This window comes from Aythya fuligula, chromosome 5 (genome assembly GCF_009819795.1).
Source record: "Aythya fuligula isolate bAytFul2 chromosome 5, bAytFul2.pri, whole genome shotgun sequence".
In the NCBI taxonomy this organism is placed as follows: domain Eukaryota; kingdom Metazoa; phylum Chordata; class Aves; order Anseriformes; family Anatidae; genus Aythya; species Aythya fuligula.
Genome location: NC_045563.1, coordinates 49,027,901 through 49,049,552, shown reverse-complemented (window position 1 = coordinate 49,049,552; position 21,652 = coordinate 49,027,901). Strand labels below are relative to the sequence as shown.

Here is a 21,652-nt window from a genome sequence, read left to right as displayed (position 1 = left end):
TTCTCAGTGAAAGTTTAGTCTCCACAAATAATCATCACAAAATGTTATCATCTACTGGCTGCCCTTTGGTCTTTGAGATGAAAATCAAATGGTCTTAGTAGAACTATCATAGAAACAACCAAGAGAATTATTCTGAATTGGCAGCTTTACAGGTATTGTTTGGAGCACTGTGGGGAAGCATGTAGGAGGTACGCAAAATATCCTTTCATCCTACAAGTAGCCTACCTAGACTAATACTAATGCATATTGGCAAAACAGTATGGGGGAGAGCTTCAAGAGCCTATGCTCTACCCACCCCCTGATGCATTTGAGCTCAGTTGTTTCCAGTAGGTTTCTTGGGCAAGTTGAACTAGATTTTGGCTTGAGGCACAGCCCGAAGTGAGAGGTGGGGTGTGCACCACACCACCCAAGAAAAATCCCAGAGAGGCTTGACACATCTCTGAGTCACAACTCCCTCTCTCTTTCATCTTGGCTGTTGACCTTTACCAGCTGCACATTATGAACAACTGCCATTGTGCCATCTTGTCTGTACAAGACGGCATGTGGGGGTGGTATGAAGGTTTTGCCTATCTCCTACTCCTTCCTGAAGCACCTGTTCAAACTGGGGCGGGGGTGTGGGGGAATGAAGAGTTGCTACACAGCTCCTATTTTCTCCTCTGTGCCTAGATTCAGTTTTATCAGCTCGGAAAGGAGTGCTCCACCTTCACCTTCTTTGTGGATGTGGGTGAAGATGGTCACAAATTAGCCCTCAATTTGTACCACTCATCAGCACGCCTACATTCGGAGATTCATGTGCTCTGGGGCAGCGTGTTCACAGGGCTGAGGCCCACACCTGTGTTTACAGGCACTCTCCTCAGAGTGGGACAGTATGTGGCAGTACCTATTCCACTGCTTTATCTCAATGCTAGGCCATCACTTTTTAGTGGCAAATGGCCCTTTACAGACCCCTTAAAGCTGATGAGCTGTTCCTGCTGAGACTGGCTGCTGTGCCTGCAGATCTGCTCCAGGTGTTGGTGAGCAGGTTGGCAGTGGCTGCTTCACTCAGACACAGGCGAGATAGCATCAGTAAGCTTATCTGAGATGATTTGTTTCTCTGGGAAGCAGCTTGCTCTGCAAGAGCCAGAGCTACTGCACTGTGCTTGCCTCAAAGATGCCTCGTTTCACTCTGCCTCTGTGGGCAGAGGTGATGCTTTAAGGTGCTGATCGATGTTCTGCACCCTGTGCGAGGCAACAGCTCAGTGTTCATGCTGTTACCATCACCTGCTTTTTTTTTTTTTTTTTTCCTTCTTTCTTAGAACTCTTTATTTTGTGCTAAAACGAAGCAGTATTTCTGATGTGAGAGATGCATTACATTTAGTGTGGGATTTGTGTTGTGCTGGTCCCATCCTGGATAAAAAAAGAGCTAGAAAGCTGAATAAAACTCCTACAGGAAGGAAATGCACAGCATTAAAACTATAGTTTAGGTGGGATATATGCTGCAGTGTTTTGACTAAAGACTCAAACGTTGCAGAGTTTGCTTTTTTTTTTTTTTTTTTTTTTCTCGCCCCCCCCCCCTTTTTTCCCCTCTTTTAAATGAAGAAATGAAAATGTTGGGGAAATGCCATCCAGCTTGCATAAACTCTGCAAACCATGCAGACTCCTGCAAGTATGAGCCAACTTGACTTTTCTGACTAATGTAGCAACTGTTTTGGAAGTAACAGAACAAAACCACCTACAAACATTTTCTGATGCAGTCTGAATTCCAGGAAGTTACTTGGTCTTTGACTAAAAAGCTTTTCATCATTTCTCCATGCTCTGCAGCACACACACATACATTTCACTTCCCTCGTTAAGGACTCAAAAGAAATATATTGGTGCTAGAGAATGACCTTAAATTCAGTGGAATGGATATTTAAAATAATAAAAAAAAGATGTTAAACCCAATGTGAAGATATGGGACAGGGTGTCTTTTCCCAGAATACTGGTAGCTAAAATTCCCTTCTTTAGAATGCTTTTGTATCCTGATGGGTTTTTCCTCAGGAATTTCCCAGATTGATTCACACATTTGATAATACTGAACTCATGCTGTGTTTGAAAGTTTACCCTCAAAGCCAACAATTCCTTTCTGGACACTGAAAATTGCTGGAAGCTAAAGGTTAGCTTTGGAGACACAGCTCAAAAGGAATACATGACAGGCACACTGAAAGTCTAACAGTCTGACATATTATCATAACTTAGTCATTTAAATGTTGGGGTCCAATCCTACTCATACTGAATCTATTATTAGATATCCACTGATGCTGGTTTCAGTGAGGGCAATCTGTTTAATATGAATTCTGTGTGGTTTAGCTTAAAGTGCAGTACCCACCTTCTCCTCCCACCCCTACCTTCTTCATTTAAGGTGGGTACCCCTGGCCTGTGAAAAGTGTGTTCTGGGACTTCAAATTACAAAACTGACTAGTCTGTAGGTTGACTCTGCCATTTATTTTTTTTTTTTTAAAGCTTGCCAAAAATGCTTTTGGTCTCTAGTGACTGTTTTAGCAACAAAGAACAGTCGTGGTGCGGTGCTGTGTTGACTCTCCCATTTGCCAGGGGCTATGAGGTTTCTAGCAATTGCATGGCACTGAAAAGATTAGGGTATAGGTATTTTTTTACTGATCAGATCAACTCAGAAAAAAAGAAAAAAACATAGTTCGACATAGTTCCAATTTCAATTGGAATGTAGTAAAATATTAGAGTAAAGGATGTTCTTCTGAATATGATCATGAAAGTTGAGGGTGAGATCATGTTAAAAAGACCGAAGAGATGTGGAATGCACTATAATCATTCTGCAAAATTGATTAGCAGGTAGTATGAAGACATTGATTAGGTACAAGAACTTTCTAAAAATGTGTTTTTACTTGCTTTTCTTTGTGTTGCATTTTTTTTTTCCCTATAGGTTTGATAGGATTCTTTATTGCTTTTGGCATTGCTATGGGGAAAATGGGAGAACAAGCCAAGATGATGGTGGATTTCTTCAACATTCTGAATGAGATTGTAATGAAGTTAGTAACTATGATCATGTGGTAAGTTCAAACTCCTATCTTCTAGAACAACAACAGCAACAAAAAAAGATTTAAATAATCTTACAAGACCCTTATATAGCATGTTGTGAACACGGTTTGTTTGTAAACAATGGAATGAAATACTTGGGTTTTTAAAGCCTTAACCGCTATGTTAGAACCAGAACAGCTTTATTTCTATTTGTTGAGGACTATTTAGGAATGATTTTGAAATATTTCTGAAGATGACAGGTTTTGTTCTTTGTTTACTAAAATCCAAGGCATGCAGGTACCGGCAAAGACCTTCAAATGCCACATTTCTTATTGAAGTTCACTATATAGAAGGACACCTAAGCATACAACACCGCCCCACATTAAGAACATCCAAATCTTCCTGGGAGGTTAGCATAATCCCAGGATATTAGCTAGAAGGTATAATTACAAAGAAGCCTGAAGACATACTTTATTTGCTGTCTTCTGTAATAAAAATACTTTACCAGCAAATAAAATTCCAGTGGCTTTCAGTGATGTATAGCTCCTCCCCCCCTAGTTTCTGCAGAACTTGAGTTTTTGAGGCTCACAGCAGTGGGGTCACTGGAAGGTACCCATCCTGTTTTTGAAGTACACCCATCTGTAATAACGGGACCTGGCTTGCCTTCAAGGGAGTGACTTACCCAATTAAGACTGAGCCCTTGTTTACATTTCTGGAAGGGGATTCTCTCTCTTTCTCACTCTCTCTCTCACTCTGTTTCTTCTGAGGGCTTCCCCAGAGCTATTTGTACACAGTGCCAAACCTGTCCAGATCACACAAAACCAGTTTTTCAGAACATATAAGCACATTGCTGCATGTGGCATCATACTACTACCTTTGGCACCTCCAAGGTCTTTTAAGAGCAGAAGTAGCCACTCCAATACAATGCATGTGTCCTGGCTCACTGCTTCCTGTGATTCCCAGGTGTCCCTGGAAATTATTCCATGAGTCACAAGGCTGCAATCTATCTTTTCTATGAGGCTTTAGATAGGTAAAGTTTATAGAAAAGGGAGAAGGGTGCCCAAAGCATGAACCTTTAGCATCATGAGTGTTTCAAAGAATATCTTATGCAAGAGTGATGCAGGTAGGAAGAGTGATGCAGATGTGGAAATGCGTCAAACAAAAGAACTTGAAGCAATGATTCCTGTTATATTCCTGTTATGCTTCTGCTTTTCTATAGGGGATCTTGCCACATAAAAAGGCAGTTGCTTATAATCACAAAGCTCTTCTTCTTTCAGTAGTTATTGTAATTTGCTGCTTTCGACTGTACAGGGAGAGAGACAGTGACTATACTCTCATAACACTACAAGAGCGAGAATTTACTCTTACTTCTCTTAGCACCAGTTGGTACGCCCAAGACTTAATGCCTTACTGAAGTTATAAAGTTTCCGTAGTGGTCAGTGTTGCAATGGCAGGAAGCCATTCACATTTCAAGAAATTCACTGCACTTTTTTTTTTTTTGTTTTGTTTTGTTTTTTACTGATGTGCTTTTTATTTCTCTTTTCTCAACGAATGAGATAGGTGCTGGGAGCTCCACTTGTTCACCTCTGTCTAGAATTGTTAAAGAAATGCCGTGGCTAGAAGCAGCTTCTGTGTGTGTGTGTTTATAAAGACAACTGCACTTTTTCATGCAGAATTACATTGTTTGGTTTATGACTTCTCTGCACCAAGAGCTGGAACTCCTGTGGTAACTCCAGCAGTTAACAACACTCTCAGGAGCATGGTGTTTAGCTGAAACAAATTAAACAACTCCCTGAAACCAGATGAACAATGAATTTTCAAAGTCACAAACTAAAAACAACTACTGCAGTACTCTGCATAATGGTACAAGCCTGTATAACATTATCATGTTATCATAGGATGTTATTCCAGGATCAAAGACTATTCAGGAAAATGCATATTCCATTCAGTGCAATAGAATAAAATAAAGTAGATGTGGAATTTGCTGAAAATGGGCAGTGTTTTTAAAAGAGGTGTGAAAGCTATCCATTGAATTTCCATCACTTCCTGGCCTGGTTCTCAGAGTTGAGCCTGGGAAACCCCTAGTCTGTCTCCAGTCTATATTAAGCACTAATTTTATGACTGCATGCTGCAAAGACCAGTTCTGTTTATGCTTGTTCTCTTTCTCCAGGTATTCCCCTTTGGGCATTGCTTGCCTCATCTGTGGAAAAATCATTGCAATCAAGGATTTAGAAGTAGTTGCTAGACAACTTGGCATGTACATGGTAACAGTGATTGTGGGTCTTGTCATCCATGGAGGGATCTTCCTGCCTCTGCTTTACTTTGTGATAACGAGGAAAAGCCCCTTTTCATTCCTTGCTGGGATTTTCCAGGCATGGATCACAGCACTAGGCACAGCTTCCAGGTACACTAAAGAAATAACACCTTTATTAATTTTTTTAGCAGGTTATTAGATGCTGTTTAGAAGTGATAAATCTGCTGTTTTGACCTTCACAGTAAAATCATTTTATGCCATTGAATAAAAATTACTTTTTTTTAAATTTTTTTTTCCATTTATGAAATAAATGGATGAAGGTGTCCTGTGGCTACCAGTTGCTTCCTGTTTTGAAGTATCATGGTAGTAGGCAGCAGAGGCTGTAGTGGGGTTGTAGGATTTGTGTGTATCTGCTGATCTCAGTGAAGATTTCAGTGCATCCAAGACCTTTCCTCTTTGGAAAAAAAAATCATGCATATATTAAAAACTCTATGCAAAAAAAAATCTGTGCATATTAGGCTTAACAGAACTTGGTTCCCAAACAGTGGCAAGGTGTTACTATAACCTTCACTTTATTCTTTCATCCAATTTAGCAGAACAAGGCGACTTTAGTAACAATCTGAGCATATTAGACTCATTGGTAACACACAGACCAGTCTCAGAAAATGGGGTAGGCAAGTGAATAACTCTCAGTAATAAACTGATGCTTTGCATTGGGGCAACCTGCAGATTGTCTGTTGATATTTTTTTTTCCAGTGAAATAGTATATTTTATAATAAATGTTTTTCCTCAATAAACACTTTCTTTCTGAAGAAAATAAGAACTTGTTACAATTGGAAAGGTAAAAACAACAAAACCAAATTCAAAACTGACCATCAAAAATCCTGAGCCATCTTGACTTCAGGAACACCTCAACAGAACAGTAACTCATCTGCTTCTGGGTTAAAACTGCTCTGCTGGATGAGAGACTCTGGGGGGACATCACTGATGTGCATATATATCTGATGGGATGGTGTAGAGAAGATGGAGGAGGATTCTTCTCAGTGGTACCCAGTGATAGGACAAGAGGCAGTGGGCACAAATCAAAACACAAGGAATTCCATCTGAACAGAAGAATCTGTTTTACTGAGGTGGTGGTGGAGCACAGGTTACCCAGAGAATTTGTGGAACATCCCTGGAGATATTCAAATCTCAGTTGGGCACAGTCTGTGTACCTTACTCTAGATGCCTCTGCATTGATGCAAGTGGCTGGAATAGGTGAGCTCCAGAGGTGCCTTCCAACCTCAGTAATTCTGCAGTTCTTTCATAAACACCGTGACATTATAGGAGATGCAGTCTGGCCTGGAGTTTGACTAAATCACAATTTTCCTAAGGCTTTTCTGCACTTGAATATTCAAGTTTCCACCTAGATTTTTCATTAACATTTTGCAGTGTGCATACACAACATTTTCAGGTTTGTTTTTTCAGTATGAAGTTTTTTTTTTTTTTTTTTTTTTTTTTTTTTTTTTTTCCTGCTGGAGGATCACAATGGAACAATGTAGGGGATTCTAAATGGTTCCAGCTTATGGATTTATCTGGGTGCTACGTTTACCACCTGACTGCTGTTGAGATCTGAATTACTGAAGGACTGGAAGTGGACCAGTTTGTAGCTCCACAGGCAGATCACCACATGACAACAGTCACCATCATACAGTCTAACCTGGCACCTTGGGGAGCCAGAAATTATTTCTATTCAGGGACCTATTAAGGCCCTCTGTTTGGCTAGGCTGAGAAACCATGGAAGGCATCTATTTACTGTGCTCTTTTAATAAAGAAACCTTGTCTCCATGGTCTGCAAACCTGTCCTTGCTCATGGTGGCAGAACTGAAGGGGGAAGATATTTGCATATCTTTGGAGATACACAAGATATATGCATATATTTGCAGATACTTGCAGTCCCTGCCTGCTGAGCCAGCCAGGGTTCATTACAACACTGTTAACCTATGGCTGATACACACCTTGTGCTGATGATCTCATTTGTGAAAGCAAAGGTAAGGTGGGATTTGTATTTCTGAAGAAAAAGAAACTTATCTGACTGGATTTCAATGTGTGTCAGTCAACTACTTCTATTTCTCTTTTAATAAGATGTGGGAACAGCTTTAATGTAGAAGGCAAAGTGATCGTGGAACTGACTTGAAAATTGACAAGCAAACATTAGTTAATGACTCACCAGATATTTTCCACTATTTACTATAAATATAGCTGCTAGAGTTAACCTATGGGGGAATACTACATTGCTTTTAGAAACTATAAATTCTCTGATTTGGCTAAAAAATGCAGAATTTTCAACGCTTGATTAACTCCAATTAAAACCACAGTAAAATAAATCCTAAATGCAAATATATTTCTAAAGATGCTAGAACAAATGAATGGTAATGTGTATCTGGTTTATTGGCAACTGCAAAAAAAAAATCACCTCTCTGAACAAAGGATGGTCTGATCATTTGAGTACAAGATGGGGATCTACAAGCTTATGTCTTCTAAGTCCTGTTTCCAGAGAAGTGGAACAAGGAGTCATTTAAAAAGTGACTTAGGTCTGTCTGCCAGTATAGAAGGGTTTGAGTTTCCAATAAATCTCATGTGATGTATATCAATCTCATGTGCTTGTTCCAGATAACTGAAGACATTTATTAGGGCACTACATATTTATAGTTAGGTACCTAATCATCCTTCAGTCTGCCTTTTCCTTGGTTTAATTATCTGTAAAATGGAAAGATGACAGTTTTTGTACCCAATAGCATCTCTCTGGTAATGGATGAATGAAAGAGTTGGAAAGACTCTGAAGTTACAAGGCACTAGAAACAATATGCTGTAAGTATTATCAGAGAAAATTTGGTGAGTCTAGTTCTTTACTCCTTTATAAGAAAAATAGTATTTTTAGGGGCAATGACACCAGCATTAGTGGTATGTAATGGTGAAGGCCTTTGAGAAATTCTGCCAACTCAGATGAAGACTCTAATAAGCCACAACAGATGTGCTCCAGCTGCTTCTGTATGAAACACCAATTAAAAGGAATTTCCCCAGGTCAAGTTTGTTTTCAGAACAGCTTTTCAGGCAGCAACCAACTTCATTTAGTGGTGGACTTGACCTCAGAGATAACACGGAAAAGAAAGGAACCAAAACATGCTCCTGTGTGGCTTTCATACTTGTTGCAGCAAGTCTTTTGCCTGAGGCAGGCAGACCTGCTAGGGAAGGGAAGTAGAAGATATTTGCATCTACAGGGAGTAATAATCATACAGAGAGTATGTTCTGCTTTCAAGAGTATTTTTAGATGGAGTTTTACTTTAAGGAAGTTAATGTAATAGCCTTAACCATTCCCACAAAGGCAATGCACTGTGGATCTGTGCAAAGAGCTGTTCCCTTTTCCAGCCGTCTTTCCTTTCTTTTCTTATCCTCCAACCATGTTTCATATCCTTTCCTGTCCTCCAATGTTTGGGAACTGCACGGGCTGTGTATGCTTTTGCCTGACTTTTTCCTTCCTTGATGCAGCACTGATTTATCCCTTCAGAGCAAATTTACACTCAAAGAAATATTTGTCCCTTTGCATGCAGTTCTGTCCACCAGAAAACATCTGGAACTGGTCTTTTTGAACAAAATGCAAGAAATAACTCATTGAGGAGTCTGAAAGCTTCATCTACAATCTCTCAAGCTCTCATCCCTCCTTGAGTCATGTTTGTGTCTTGGCCTCAGTCCCACCTCCAGCTAAATGTAGATGTAATTGAAAAATTGGCCAAGATAGCTTGAATCACAGCTGAAAGTACAAGTAGAAAGTGTAAACACAGAGAGCAGAATTTGACTTTGCTCCCTCATGTATATATTATATTATAACATTGTCTTCTGTACTTATTTGCTTTTTTTCCTTCAGTGCTGGAACATTACCTGTCACATTCCGGTGTCTTGAAGAAAATCTAGGCATTGATAAACGTGTAACAAGGTTTGTTCTTCCTGTTGGAGCAACAATTAACATGGATGGAACTGCCCTTTATGAGGCTGTGGCTGCCATCTTCATAGCACAGATGAATGGAATTGAGCTGGATGGAGGCCAGATAGTTACTGTGAGGTCAGTTCAAAACACTCATAACTTTATTTCTAAAGACTATAAAATGTGAAGCTTTGGGTTGGATGTCTTCTCAGTGGCTGTGGGAACTGCTATGAAACACATGGATTTGTAATAATGATATGCAAAGGAACGTAATATACATGGGTCTTGGCTCTCTAGTGATGCAAATTTTCCATCATTTGCAGCCTCAATGCACACTGGTGGTGATTTATGCAGTTTTGCAGTTGACAATACATGATGAAATTCAGCATGCTTTGTCCAATGCTGTGCCTTCTTTTAGTACAGAGGGTTGCCCCAAGTGATATATGGGGCATTAACTTTCTAGAATGTACCTGTTTATAAACACTGGAAGAGAAAAATATACCTAAAAATTTATCTATGTCTTGTTTTGTGTGTGTGTGCATATTTTTTTTCTTTTTCTGTGACTTCTGTAAACAGTAAAAAACAATGGGCTGACTATAAAGCATCCTGAGAGTGAGATTGCCTGCTGCATGGTCTAAGCACACTCGGGCTTTTTCTCTCTAACCCAGAGAATGTTGGCTGTAATCTTTTCATTTCAAATCATCGTATTAAGGACAAGGCTGAATTTTTAGAAAGACAAAGAAAGTACCCATTCAAAATGGGTAAGAGTGATTGAAGACTGTTTACTGTAATGGAGTTTTAAGACTCATTAGATGTAGTGACTAATAAAAAACAAAGGCAAAGTCATGACTGCTGCAGCTAAAGTTAATGTACAATGGAAAACTCGATGAAAACACCATATCTAACATTTTGAATAGTTAAAATGCAAACCACAAGTGATGGCTGCCAAGTTTGCCTTCTTCCTGTAGTTTTCACCCACCCACCCAACTTTTCTTTTATTAAACCTTTTTAGCACTAAAGAAACTCCTGCATAGGGAAGTATAATTCTATGTTTCTTACCCAGCTATATTATCAGCACATTTTCCATTTCTTTACCTCTTGCCTCAGCCCCTAAAGTAGAAAAACCAAGGTTTCTAAAAGGTGCAGTGCTGCTTCTAATGAAGGCAAATGCTAGACCCTAGTGACTCATATCTCCTGATGAAAATGAGAACAGTAATTTTAGAGGTGCTACTCTTTAAACCAAAATAAGATCAGGGCAATTAAAGTCAGGAATCAGATGCTGGCCAGGAGATTTGCTAAGCCTGAAGCACAGTTACTCCTTTTCCCCTCAGTACCTCTGAGGTGCTGACTCACTAGAGCTGTCTGACCCCGCTATTTTAAGGCTGGGCTCACCAACTCGTGACTTGCATATACTAAGCAGCAGGCACCTCTGGGGTATCTGTAGGAAAAACATTCATTCTCCTCTTCATGTAACAGCACATTTTTGCTGCAACGATATGACAAGAACTATCCCTCTAGGTACCAACACAAATGAATGGGAAGTTATTAGGTTTTGACTGCCAAACTCAGCATGTGATACTGGAGATATTCAAACAACCTGGATGTAAACTCACAAATACTTCTCCTTCTCCTTCTCCTTCTCCTTCTCCTTCTCCTTCTCCTTCTCCTTCTCCTTCTCCTTCTCCTTCTCCTTCTCCTTCTCCTTCTCCTTCTCCTTCTCCTTCTCCTTCTCCTTCTCCTTCTCCTTCTCCTTCTCCTTCTCCTTCTCCTTCTCCTTCTCCTTCTCCTCCTCCTTCTCCTCCTCCTCCTTCTTCTCCTCCTCCTCCTCCTTCTCCTTCTCCTTTCTTCCTTTTTTCCTCCTCTTGGCTTATTCTCTGACAAATTTGCTTTCCATTCTGCATAGTATTGGCCTGTGATGTTGATATTTGTTATGATCTACGTTATATTTTTTACAAAGTTCAGCATTTGGAACATTGACATTCACTCTATTGGTCTTCGTCAAGAAAAGAAGAGAGGCTGGAGCAAGTACAGTTTTGGATTTATGAAACAATCAGAAGAATTTTGCATTTTTATGTAGGGTTATTTGTATCTAGGCTTGGTACACTACTGGCTTGTACTATAGGATTTGGATACAATGACTTTTACTCTTCTGCACTCAATAATAACCACTTTCTCTCAACCATTGTCTTACAATTCAGTGTTCAGGTACCATAAAATAAACGTAAATGAACTGCCCTGAAAATTCAGCCTGTAGCTACCAAACTGCAGCAAGTCTACATGACCAAAACTCAGGATTCAATAACCCATTCACTAATGTGTTGGTAGAAATCAGAAAGCAAAACAAAACAAAACAAACAAATAAAAAAACACACTCCAGGCCAAACATTTGAAAGTTGTAACCAACTTACAGAATTTAAAACTGTCTAAAAACTCTCTCATAGTTCTCACTACAACCCCCAAATGGCCTCCCCAAGATAAGTATTTTTGGAAGAACACAAGCATGAAAAATTATGGCCTAAATTTGCCATGGTTTATTGTACTCTCTTTTAAGGGAAGAACTCATTAAAAATAAGACCTTCCTATTGATCACATGAGTATGCAATGAAAGTATATGTTTCCCTTCCTGCTACTCCCACTTGATTTTTGTTTTTGCAGTTTGACTGCCACCCTTGCAAGTGTTGGAGCTGCCAGTATTCCCAGTGCGGGACTCGTCACTATGCTTCTGATCCTTACTGCAGTGGGTCTCCCTACCCAGGACATCAGTTTGCTTGTTGCTGTTGACTGGCTTTTGTAAGTTATGGTGACTCCACTGCTTGATGCAGAAAAAATAGTGAATGCTTGTCTGTAATGTTTTTCACCTAGTGATCTTAAAGAACTCTAAGAATTTCCTCTACAGATAAAGCAAAGAAGGAAATAGGCATCTCGGGTGATACAAAATATTACAGAACTACCGAAGTCTGTTTCTGTGAACCGTCTTCTTGTATGAGCCTTGGGCCCATGTTCATATATTTTAATCTTCTTAATGATACCACCCTTTCACAGGCATAGATCAACTGCAGTTTTCTGATCTCTATTTTCATCTTTCTTTTTCTTATAGTTCTATGCTAAAATAAAGGATAAATGCTGAATAGGGGGTTCCAAAACCATGCTGTCACATGTTATTGGGGAATTTGGGCATTTGTATTATAAAATGTTGTGCTTATAGTGGAGAAGTTAAATTTCTTTTTGTACATAAGAAACTAAAATGCTTTGAAGATAGAAACTGTTATAGAGCAGGATATAAAGAAAAAAATCAGAAGGCAAACTAGAAGAATGAAGGTCATTCCACAGCCTGGTTTTACTGACAGATCCTTCAAACTGGAAAGCCCAATTTTCATTTTCAAGGACTTGAGATCCATGTCCATCCATCAAACCAAATGGTTTCAGTGCCATTGCTAGTCTTCTGACAAGAAACAGCTAACCCACGGATAGTTGTCCAAAGCTTTTGTTGTTCAACATATGAATACAGAAGCTGTAAATACAAAGTATATGCTATGCCATATCTTTTCTTGTGTTGTCATTTGACACTGTAGACATCTTTCCATCACCTATGCAAAGCCAACAGTGACTCAGTAGCCTACTAAGTTGTTCTTGTCTTTAGGAGGTTTTGTATTGTCCTGTACTGCTACAGCACAGAATATTCTGCTCAACAGCCATCTCTCCCTCAATATACTTTTATATAGTAAAGAAGTATTTTTCTATTGTGCCAGCTGTGGTGCCAGGAAGGGGAAATGTAAGTTTTCTGTACTATTTGTGCATTTTCTCCTACACTTGCAGCCTCAGCTGCTCATTTGTGGTAGCTTTCAATCAGATACACTACTAAAACTATGCAAGAAGGAATAGAAATGTTGAAAATGTTAAGATGAAATAGATTCTTTTTTTTTTTTTTTTCCCCTGTCATTATCTTTTAACTTATTGAGAAGAATTCACGATCTTGGTCAATCCCCTGACATGACTTCTGAACTGTATCTATTATTATCTGTCTTGTCACTGAGTTGTGACAAATAGCACACAGCTCCTTTTCTGCTTCAGATAAAAATGAAAGAGGAACTTACAGGTTGGGAAGGCAAAGGGAAAAGATGACTTACATATTTTATATATAAATGAATATGATGATATCATGACTCAGAATGGCAAAATGAGGCAGGTTCAGCCGTCAGAGTACAGCTGGCAAAGGGAAAAAATGTGATATTCTGTGGGTTTGTTAAATTTATGAGGTCATGGCTGAAAATAGGAAAGTGGTGTAGGAATCTGCAGCTGGTAAGAGCAGTGCAAAAGGGAAGTGGATGCTCATTTTAAGTGTATATTTTTACTGGCTCTCAAAGTGAGACAAATAGGTAGGTTTCTGCAGCTGGTAGAGGAATGTGCAAAAGGAGCCTGTGGTTTGTTTTTTTTTTGTTGTTGTTGTTGTTGTTTTGTTTTGTTATTGTAGGGAAATGTCATTTAAAAATATTCCTGTGGACTGAGAAGCTCTGCCCACAGTAGCAAACCTCAGATCTGTAAGTTACCAGCAGCTGTGATCCAGTAGTAGCTGTTGTATTTCAGGCTCAGCTTGGGAATTGTGACCCCTGGCTAATGCAGCCCTGCTTAGAGAAATAAAAACGTCCGTACAGTGGAGCTGGAGCAGCAGTGAATGTAAGTATAGGAAGGCTAGATTGAAAGAAAGCACTCCTGAAAAAAATATTTTATGGTATCTTTCCAGAAGAAATGCCAAACAAAGAACCTTTCAGCTAATAAGGTTGGTTTTGGATCCATATGGCCTGACAATCAGCAGTGCAATTCCAGAGTGACTCAAAAGTGAAAGATAGAGGGAAAAGGGAAAAGAGATAAAAAAGGAGATGTAAAACTCTTTGTCATGCCACTAGTGCTGTGAAGTTAAGACCAAGTTTGTTGGTGAAAGTGTGATGCTAATTAGTATATGTCAACGGGTAATAGCTTTGTTTTCCATCTTCTAGTGGTTGTGTTGTGGCAGCCATGATGGTCTAATGAGATATGCAAAAGATGTTGCTCACATTGGTGATGTTAAAAAGGGACAAACAAACCAACTTTTGAACGAGCTTTTAGGCATACAAACCAGATCTATGAATATCTAAAATAAAAAGTCATAAAAATGAGTTTTCTTTACTTACAAACATTTCATTCTTCCATTTCTTTAGATCATGAAACAAAATTACAGCAGTATTTATGTAGAAGAGAAAGTTAAGAAAACCTTTGAGGCCTTATTCTAGCCACTTTTCTGGAACAAGCAGAAATATTTTGGAACAGTTCTGTTTATAGCGTTTGAATTCCAGTTAGTGAAAGTTTCAAAAATGTCCAAAATGGCCAATTTTGTACGATTTTAAATATTGCCAATGAAAGAAACTATCAGAACATCAATTGATTTTACAATACCGCCATCATCTGAAACTGCAGTCTTACCAAAACCAGCTTTGCAAGAGTTGGTCATGGTACAACACAAAGCTGACTTTTCATTGGCCTTAAACTTGGCAGTTTCTCCTTCAAATTGGAGCCAGAAGGTTTCTGTATCGATTTCTTCTCAAGCCTCTCCAATATCTAGAGATTAGGTTGCTAAACCTTTCCCCCTCCCACGCATACATACAGAGTGAGTTTTTTCACCAGGCAAGTTTCCCAAGATTTCACAACTCTCACAGTTTTCTCAGTTTAAAACTAAGTACAGCACAGCAGTGACATTTAATAGGATAGTAATTATATGGCAACAGCTGGAATGAAACAAGCTTCTTTTGCTCCAGCTAGAAGCTGGCTACCTTCCAAATGGGAGACTGACAAGCTTAGCAAATACCATTGCCCAACCTCAAATACAGTGGTATTTTGCAGTGAGGAAAGAGGAGTTAGAGAAAATGGGCTTGGGCGGCCATTCCAGTATTTAAAGCATCTACCTTTGTTCAATAGTTCGGAAAAAGATTGCTTGAGTTCTCACTTTGTTCCTTGGCTTAGATCTAAATTCAGAACATTTGTACCTAGTCAACATCTAATGTTACAAACAGGCCTCAAATGAATTGAATTAAACTGTAGAAAACCAGAGCTCTTTCCTACAACAGCTTAAAGGTAAGGCAAGTTAAACACCTCACCAACTCTTTGTCTTAGCGAGTGTGCTAAGATTTTAATCTCCTTTCCAAAATCTAGTAAGGTTGATACACCGGGTTTTCAAGCTTTCAGGGAGCAGAAGCACCTTTTTTGCATAGAAGATTACTATTTAGATACTATGACATTAATGGCAAGAGGGCCTGTTACATTTCCTCTTCTTTCTATTCCTCTTGCCAATGTTGGCAAGCTTCCAGTTCTTATTTATGCCAGTTGGTGGAAATCGGGCATTAATATTTATCAGGATTTCTTCCCAGTAATTCCTAAGCACATTCTTACCAGATGTTGAGTTGGCTTTTGAGAGAGAACTTTGACTTTCCTTCCCATTGTTCCTCTTGGGATCTGTTATGGACAGCACAGAAGTAGCTGTATTGGGCAATTGACTAGACTGCAGCTTTCCTATATTAATTTTGTTTACATCGTTCCAGCATTGCTGGAATTATTTGGTGGACTCTTTTTAACAGAAGAGTAAATACAGTCTTCTTGCTTCTCTTCAAGGTGTCCTTAGCCCCAAAAGATGTCAATGGCACGTTGGTGCTGATTCCTGACAGCTGAGATTTTGTCTGGTTGTAAGAAAGTTTGTTTACTTCAGCTCACTCAGTATAGGATGTTCTGCAGTAGTGTGCAGTTTGTGTTGCTGAATCTCTTGGCTAGTAATTCATGAATATGGGCTGAAACATATCCTCAAATGACCCATTCAAAATTTGAATCATGCCTCAATTATATTTATGTATTCTCTCCTCCTCATTTTTTGGGCAACTTTTACACTATCCCTCCCGTATCTGGCATCAATGCATCCTTTCAGAATTTAATGGTACTCATACAAATGAAAATTAAGCAGGTGTTCTTGCGGAGCTGTATGGCAGGGTACAGTATATTTGATAGTCTTAATTAAAAGTAACTCTTGGAAAGTCATATTTTCCTATTCTGCAACTCTGTTTGGCTTTAAAATGTTCTTCACAGGCATGGGATGAGATCTGTAAAGCACTTCATTCATGTGAAGCAAAACTGGAAGGATGTTTTTCTTCTATGGATTTTTTTTTCCTTTTGGTTAAAAATAAAAATGGTCTGCTTCAGCTAACATATAACACCAAACCCATTAGCTCTTCACATCTAGCTGGCAGGTTTAAACAATTTCAAATTGTGCAATGCAGCCTGTCTGTGGTAGGAAAGATAGCAGGAGCTCACAGTCCTGCAGTTCTCTGCAAGACCATTGACCTTTTTTGGGAGGTTTTGGGCAGAACTCTGCAATGAGGGAAAATCCACAACCATGACTTCACTGCCGGCAGATAGAGTCACACTGTAAACGCAAGGCAGGAGTAAGGCAGCACATCTGTCCGACGTCAGTCTGTCGGGAAGTGCCAAGAGACGTATTTCTCTGTATTGGAGCACGTGGGCCTCTGGCACCTGTGCACAGTGAGGGGCACTTGCTACTGGAGTGCTGTCACGGGCTCATCATTTTGTAGGCTGTGACCTATATTTGGCTGGCTCATCTGCTGAGTGCTGGCATACGGTCATGTGGGCGGGCATGCTGCCATGCTGACAGATGACCATCTGTAAAGATGATGCCAGGAGAGGAGCTACGATGGCCTGAGCTTTATGGAGATATTTCAGGCATTTCTTCCCAGTAGTGTGCTTGTGTGCTTGCTGAGAGTAAGGGGAGAGGCCATTTGTTAATCTGTCCCAGCAATCAGAACACTTCATCAGATCCAAAACCCTTTTCTCTGGCTGCGTTAAGTAAATTAAGTGCCCTGATAAATTAAAATTAAACAAAGGGCAATGATGTGAGCCTGGCACCCTGACACTGAAACCTCCAGCTCCAGAAGCAGGCACTGGGGAGATTTCAGTGAAGCACAGCTCTTCAGTTTGGCTATGTCCCCTCTGCAAGCTCCTTGCCAAAATCCATGAGTGTGAGCAGCTGGGACATGGGAGTTTGCACATCCTTCCTGTCTGTACAAGTCCCATGGGAAAGCAAGCTTTTCCAATTTCACTTGAAAGCCACCATCTTTTTATTCTAAAGATGACTTAAATTTTCTGAAATAAATGCAGTAACTGTGACTTTAACAGGGCTTTCAGGCCCCACTTTTTCTTCTTCTCATGCCATTCAGCCTTTTGCTTCTTTTGTAGGGACCGGATGAGAACGTCAGTCAATGTAGTGGGGGATTCTTTTGGTGCTGGCATCGTCTACCACCTTTCCAAGGCAGAACTTGACAGCATTGATTCTCATCATAAAGGGCACGAAGACATTGAAATGACCAAGACTCAGTCAATCTATGACGACATGAAAAATCATAGGGAAAACAACTCAAACCAATGTGTTTTTGCAGCTCACAACTCAGTCATAGTAGATGAATGCAAGGTACCTTTCACATTTATGGATATTGAGACATGTATATAGCACTGCATGTTTGATTTTATTTTTATTTTTATTTTATTTTTTAACCTGCATGCATTTTTCAAATTGTTCCGCAAATAACAAAGTGACAACAAGCTTCATGAACCCCAGACGTTTTTAATGAGTTTGAGCAGTTCAAAAGATGTTTTTTGGCTCTCTTCTTAAAAGTTGTCATTTGAGGAGAAAAATCATGTACCTTGTTTACATATGAAAAGGCAAGATGCAGCGTATTATGGAATATGCCAAGACACCGAGAACATGGCATCACCTTCTATGGACATTTACCTAATTTTCTTTGGCAACAAAGAACTTACTTGCCAACTCAAATGAAGGGTATCTGCAATCCAAATATAGGTGTAGTCATTTGCTGACTGCCTTCCATGATATGCTGTTCAGATGGATGTGTTGAATGCACTTTAGCATCAGAATGCTCCTGCACTCATACAGCATGCTTATGCTTTGCTTTCCTCATTGTTCCAGGGTCATTAAGACATGAATATCGTATTTTCTCTCTAATCCTTGCTGTAACTAACATGGATTACTAATAGTAATGATAATGTCTTGATTAGAGTAAAGTGAGCTTGAGAAACCCCACCAGTTGAAGGAGAAAATGGTTGGGATGGCTAGTGGCTAGAGGTTTACAAAGCACCCACCACTAGGACAGGGCAGTTTAATGTCGAGAGAGTTTTTAATTGAAAAGGAGGAGTAAGAGGCCAAAACAAGCTGGATCTTTTAATTTCATAGTATTTATATATATATATGTAAATATATATATATATATAATTTACATATAGTGGTCTGTGAAACAGCGAGCCTACCTTAGCCAATCAGATTCTCTTGCATCTTTCAGTTGAAACAACTGAGCCACTTTCTAACTGTAAATACCTACAGTAAGTCCTGTAGCAAATCACTGTATATATTGGAAATATAAGTCCTGTTCTACCACTTTCACCTATTTCCACCCTGTCTGGAAATGTTCTTTAGAATATCTTCTTTTCCAATGCTTACTTCTAGATAATGTCAGGACAAACCTGAATTTCTAGGGGACAAATACTGAATTCAGGAAAAAAAAAGTCAAAGAAAAATAACACAAAAAATCATCCAAGTTATTCCTTTTTTTTTTTTTTTTTTCCCCAAATCTTCCACATTTTTGATAAAGTGATTTTTTACAATGAAATCAAACATTTTGTTCTGATATGCCTCTTCCCTTCTTCTTCAAACCTATTCTTTCCTGTGAGAAAAATGAAAGAAAAATTATTTTAAAATTGAATGAGAATACCTGTTTGCCTCAAATTAAAAAGTCATTAATTTGCATGTCTCAGAAAAGGAAAGGAAACTTAAGAGATAAAATCTTGAAGGAAGGAAGAGATTCACTGAAAACAAATATCTTATTCGATAAAAGATTTTATTCTCATTAAAAATAAGCAATACCACCAACAACTCACTTTTTGATTATTTTGAATATTTATGTTGGAAAACTTTTTCAGTGAAATAGAATATTCTAATTTCAGTGAGTTTAAGAGAAATTCAGCTACCACAGATCATTCTGAAACATCTGATTGGTTTGTGGAGCTGCATACTGAAAATATCTCCTTCCAGTCTCTCAGAGATCCGAGCCAAACTAGAAAGTAGTAACTCTTTGATACAGTATTTACTGTACTTTCTTTTCTCCTTCAGTTTCTCTTATCATTCCATCAGTTGAGTCATTGGTTTAACTCAGAGACACAGACGTATTGTGCAGTAAGTCATCCTAAGCACACCCTTTAATAGAAATCTGGGACCAATGATGCATGAGCTTGAAGGGTTTTTACCTTTTCCGTTGCTTTAGGTTTTCTCTGCTTGGGCTCTCACTTTGCACTTTTAAACTTGTGAAAAGAACCAGGGTTTACTGCATTGATCACAAGACCAACTTTGAGCAGGTCACTTGTCTGTTTGCAAGCTGCCAAAAGGATGTGATGTTACAGTCCACTTTATAAGCTATGAATGCATGCTGACATTTGCAAAGCATTTGGATCATGTTGAAGTGGTCTACAGATAAGTGTTAGAGTAGCAAAAGCAACTCAGTATAGGATTTGGGGATTTGAAACAGCCAGTTGTTAAATGTGAAGAGAAATATCTTCATCCTGTCAAATGCACTGGTGGGGTAAAAAGTTCACTGCAACTCTGATCAGTTTTGAAAAGCTAATCTGCTAGCATGTCCTTTCTATTTACTTTCTGTATTATACTCCATGTATAGTGCTGGTAGTTCATAATTTCGCATGGTCAATGTATATTTTTAATAAGTAGTGTACCTTTATATTGGGGTAGAGTGGTTGTTACTGCATGATATTTTTGTATTTTTTTTTATTATCACATTTCACATGACTCTATGTGATTTTCATTTCTGAAAAAGCTGTTCATTCCTGTATTTGCATGATTTCCCCTTTCAACTATCTAAGAAAAACTTGACTTTATTTGAAAATCAGTGCACTTTGTCATATTTCCATGTCCCAATGCTTCCATGCATCCAGTTTATCCAGCATGGGGATTTTCAGCTGTGTCTTTAAGTTTTCATTTGAAGCCGAGGATGTTAACCTATAAGGTAAGTTAGGAAAGGTTGAGCCATCCACTTGGCATTAAATGAAGGGTTCTCTCACAGTTATGCAGATCTAGATTATTTTTATAAAGTTAAACTGGTATTTTACTTTTTCTCTTCCCTTTTTTAAGTCACTATGGCTGGCACTATCTTTGTTGAAGTGTGGATTTATTTATATCGATTTCTGCTATGCAACATATTGGCCGGTGTTTACCATGAGTTGGTAGATCACTATACGTCTTCTACCATACTTATAAACTAAAAAATGTAGCACGGATCTTTACAAACAAGAGTGACAATTTGCTTTAATTTGTATGAGACAAACGTAGCATTGCTATGAATTTTTGGCCCTACTATAGGCATAATCTTACATACTTATATACTACAAGAAATAGTTATACAATGAAAATTGCTTTCACAACGTATCTTTTCCTCTATTTCTTTAAAGGTGGTGTAATTATAGGTGAGTTTGTATAGATATATATCTTTGATTATTCCTGCCTTGCACATTTTTTATTTCCTTGCATCAGCTATCTTGCTTTGTGAGGGAATTTTACTGAAAAAAATAACAACTTTCTACATAGAAAAAAAAACAAATAAACAAAAACATAACCAAACAAAAACCATTTATGAAATAACCCAGAAAAATCAATAGGAGATAGGTGTGTAATCTGAAACATTTATTAAAAACAAAACTACAATAAAGGCTAAGAAAATATGGAACTTTTTCCTACTCCTGATGTTTTCTAGTCAATATAATAAAGGAACAGGAGTCTCACTGTCTCACTATTTGTGAGTGTTGTGAATTCTGAATAAATTTATTTTGCATATATAAGGCATGGTGTATGTAATTCCTGTAAATATCATGATCTTCCATATAAAAGTCATGACTTTTCTTGTAAAAGTGTCTTGGCCTTTAAGTCGGTTGTTGATGATAATTACTTGCAGGTAACACTGGCAACCAATGGCAAATCTGCAGACTTCAGTGTGGTTGAAGAAGGGCCGTGGAAACATGAAAACTAAGGGAAGAGATTCCCAGCTCCATCTTTAATAAGCCCTGAAGCTCTCTTCTGGTAAAAGATACCACGATTAAGGAAGATTTCTCTCTCTCTCTCTCTCTTTTTTTTTTTTTTTTTTTTTAAAGTTAACATCTACAGTTTCTGCTTACTTAATTTCTTAACTGAAACTTAGCAAAGATCTCATAAAGTCATTGTAGCATCTTTGCCAAACAATGATCCGTAACCATCTGTCTCCCTTGTGTTACTGTTTGGATGATGCAGCTGGAGAATACTCCATGCAGTGCAATGTGCTCTC

General features: G+C 38.7%; 1 protein-coding gene across 1 annotated transcript in view; it reads left to right on the top strand.

Annotated features, from left to right (window-relative positions):
• SLC1A2 (solute carrier family 1 member 2) overlaps nt 1–21,445 on the top strand; it is an 84,304-nt gene extending 62,859 nt beyond the window's left edge. Inside the window, exons 6-11 of the mRNA XM_032188656.1 lie at nt 2,918–3,044; nt 5,183–5,416; nt 9,171–9,365; nt 11,883–12,017; nt 17,496–17,727; nt 21,287–21,445. Of these exons, the coding sequence (XP_032044547.1) occupies nt 2,918–3,044; nt 5,183–5,416; nt 9,171–9,365; nt 11,883–12,017; nt 17,496–17,727; nt 21,287–21,361 (998 nt within the window). The 3' untranslated portion in view covers nt 21,362–21,445. The remainder of the gene's footprint in view (nt 1–2,917; nt 3,045–5,182; nt 5,417–9,170; nt 9,366–11,882; nt 12,018–17,495; nt 17,728–21,286) is intronic.
• Nucleotides 21,446–21,652: the final 207 nt, after the last annotated feature.